The 2,337-nt window shown below is 38.3% G+C and overlaps 1 protein-coding gene across 1 annotated transcript; it reads right to left on the reverse strand.

The window, feature by feature from the left end:
- Positions 1 to 169: 169 nt before the first annotated feature.
- LOC117282982 (peroxidasin-like) lies at positions 170 to 2,086 on the reverse strand. The gene is made up of 2 exons (XM_033754907.1): positions 1,837 to 2,086; positions 170 to 430 (listed from the first exon to the last, which is right to left on the reverse strand). The coding sequence occupies exons 1-2, from the start codon at positions 2,003 to 2,005 to the stop codon at positions 192 to 194; spliced, it is 408 nt and encodes a 135-aa protein (XP_033610798.1). The 5' UTR covers positions 2,006 to 2,086; the 3' UTR covers positions 170 to 191.
- Positions 2,087 to 2,337: the final 251 nt, after the last annotated feature.

Consider the following 2,337-nt stretch of genomic DNA (forward strand, 5'->3'; position numbering starts at 1 on the left):
ATGACAACATTAAAAAAATAATTTGGGAGATACGAGCTTCTGAAATATGGAACCTAATGAAATTGAGACAGCAAGAATGCCATATTACAGGTGTCTGGAATATTACATGCTCAGCAGTGTAAAGGTTAACCTAAAGCTATGGCAAAGGCATACAATCCAACTACAGCATCAGCTGCAATTTCATGTCCCCATTAATGTGAACAGTGTATGATGGAAGGAACAAACCTCTTGCAGTCAATACCATCCCAGCTCTCACTGCTCACCGATGGGATGGCATGATCCAGATCATGATCTAGGAACTGTCCCCATTGCATCACCATGTGGGTCAGCCGGTCATCAGGTGTCACTTCCTTGGTACTGATGATTCGTGTTGACACTAACCGTGCACTCGGCTTATGGAACCCATAATACTTCATGGTCTTCTTCCAACCTGCAATGAGTTTCAACTTTGAAGATTGCTATCTTCTGAAATATGATACTCCAGCACAATTTTATTAACATGTGGGAGAAACATGCTGTCACCATCTTCAGAGTAGAATACGAATAACCAAAAGGTTTCTCCATAATATTCTCCTTGCATTTATTTTTTTATTCAAGCTACAAGACCTCTGCTGTTTAAACAACCAACCGACCGACCAACCTCATGGAGCTGAGCATTTCTTGAGAAGCCTCCAATTGTTCAGCTATTTTACTACCCTAATAATATACATCATATTACCTGTATAAATCCAGAAATTCCTCATTATGTTCATTGATTTCATCCCTTTTGGGCCCAAACACTTGACTCAGTATTTTCTTTACCTTCTTCCCTCAAATCATTATACTTCACATGGATTGCTGAATGAAGCTGTTTAATAATTGTTCAGCAGGGATATGTGGCATGCCTAAAAACTGGTAGTCAACTCTGGTTATCTGCTATCCAAGCATCTGGAATTCTCGTCAACATTTAAAATAAAATATATTTTTATAAAAGCTATTCAAAAGCAAATTTGAGATGCACGTTCACTCGCCATGTGATATTTCACCCAGCCACCACTAGCAGTGCTGCCTGTCATTCTCACTCATGCAGATGTCATTAGATTAGAGGCTACTTGAATCTGTGATCATTGTTACAGAATATGTATTAGAAATCTTCCATCTATCAAATCTGCTACATTGTCTTGGAAGACCCCCACATAAGAACTAAAGCAAAAACTTGTTGGGAGTTCTGTAAGAATTTTCGTAAGGAGCTGGGCAGTTCATGTATCCAGCATTCCCCACACATGCCAGATGACAAGGAGTTCACTGCACTTCTGTAGCCTGCCTGAAAAATTTGAAGTTACACCATATCTGAATAGGCAAATGCTTCATGAATATTTTAAAATAACTATTCATGGTGTGCTTAAAAACAGAAATATTTTTATAGTTTCAGAATTAGTACAACAAACTTTTGCGGGAAGGCTGAATTATAGATTATTTGGCAACATATATAAACTACAGAGGTTATTCTTTGTAGCATTAAATGAAATGTGAATGAAGATTATGTATGGTGGATTTGAAAGGACTGATGAAGAAACAATCACGGTCATTTCTACATACTACCCTGATACTTATGGGGCAGAACTGAGGAACTACATTACTGATCGAAATAAGACATAATTCTAATGAACATTTTTAAGGCTTTAACATAAAATGTAAGAGGGAAAATTTTTGAATAAATTATCATAAATTTAATTCTCACTCACATATATATGCAAATAAAAATTTAACATTTTATTAGTAATATAGTTACTTTTTTATTGAACTGTTTCTTTGAAAAACGTTTTTGTGTGCACCACACTCTTTCCAGTTACTTACCAACTGGCATGCTGAAGCCATTCTCATAGATGGGTTTCAGGATCCTACGGAATCCTGTGAGGGATGCGCCCCACATGGGGTGCTGCAAGTTGTTGCAAGTTCCATCAATGGAGCGATACTTTCCATGGTAGCACATGTCAGAGCAGTTGGTGTGTGGACGATGCATCATGCAGCCTGAGAGGTTGGCCACCAGTTCCAAGTGTGATGGAGACAGGAGGTCCTTGTATGAGAAATCTGCAGGAAGAAAGCAGTATTTCTACATGGTGGCTATTGAACAGGAGTTCAGATGGAGGGAGTCCCAATGCAAATACTGCATACAAGCTTTAGCATCTAGAGATCAGTGATTTTAAATCTTCCAGTGCTATGGAGGCTCTGGAATGTATGGGTAATGGTATTAGTATTAAGAAAATGCAACTTTTGGCTAACCAGGCTGCACATAAAACACCAAGCAGAATAATCATTTCACCAAATGCTCCATTCTGTTGCCTTTCACATCAGGCT

The sequence above is a fragment of the Cryptotermes secundus genome, unplaced genomic scaffold (genome assembly GCF_002891405.2).
Source record: "Cryptotermes secundus unplaced genomic scaffold, Csec_1.0 scaffold1227, whole genome shotgun sequence".
NCBI classification, from domain to species: domain Eukaryota; kingdom Metazoa; phylum Arthropoda; class Insecta; order Blattodea; family Kalotermitidae; genus Cryptotermes; species Cryptotermes secundus.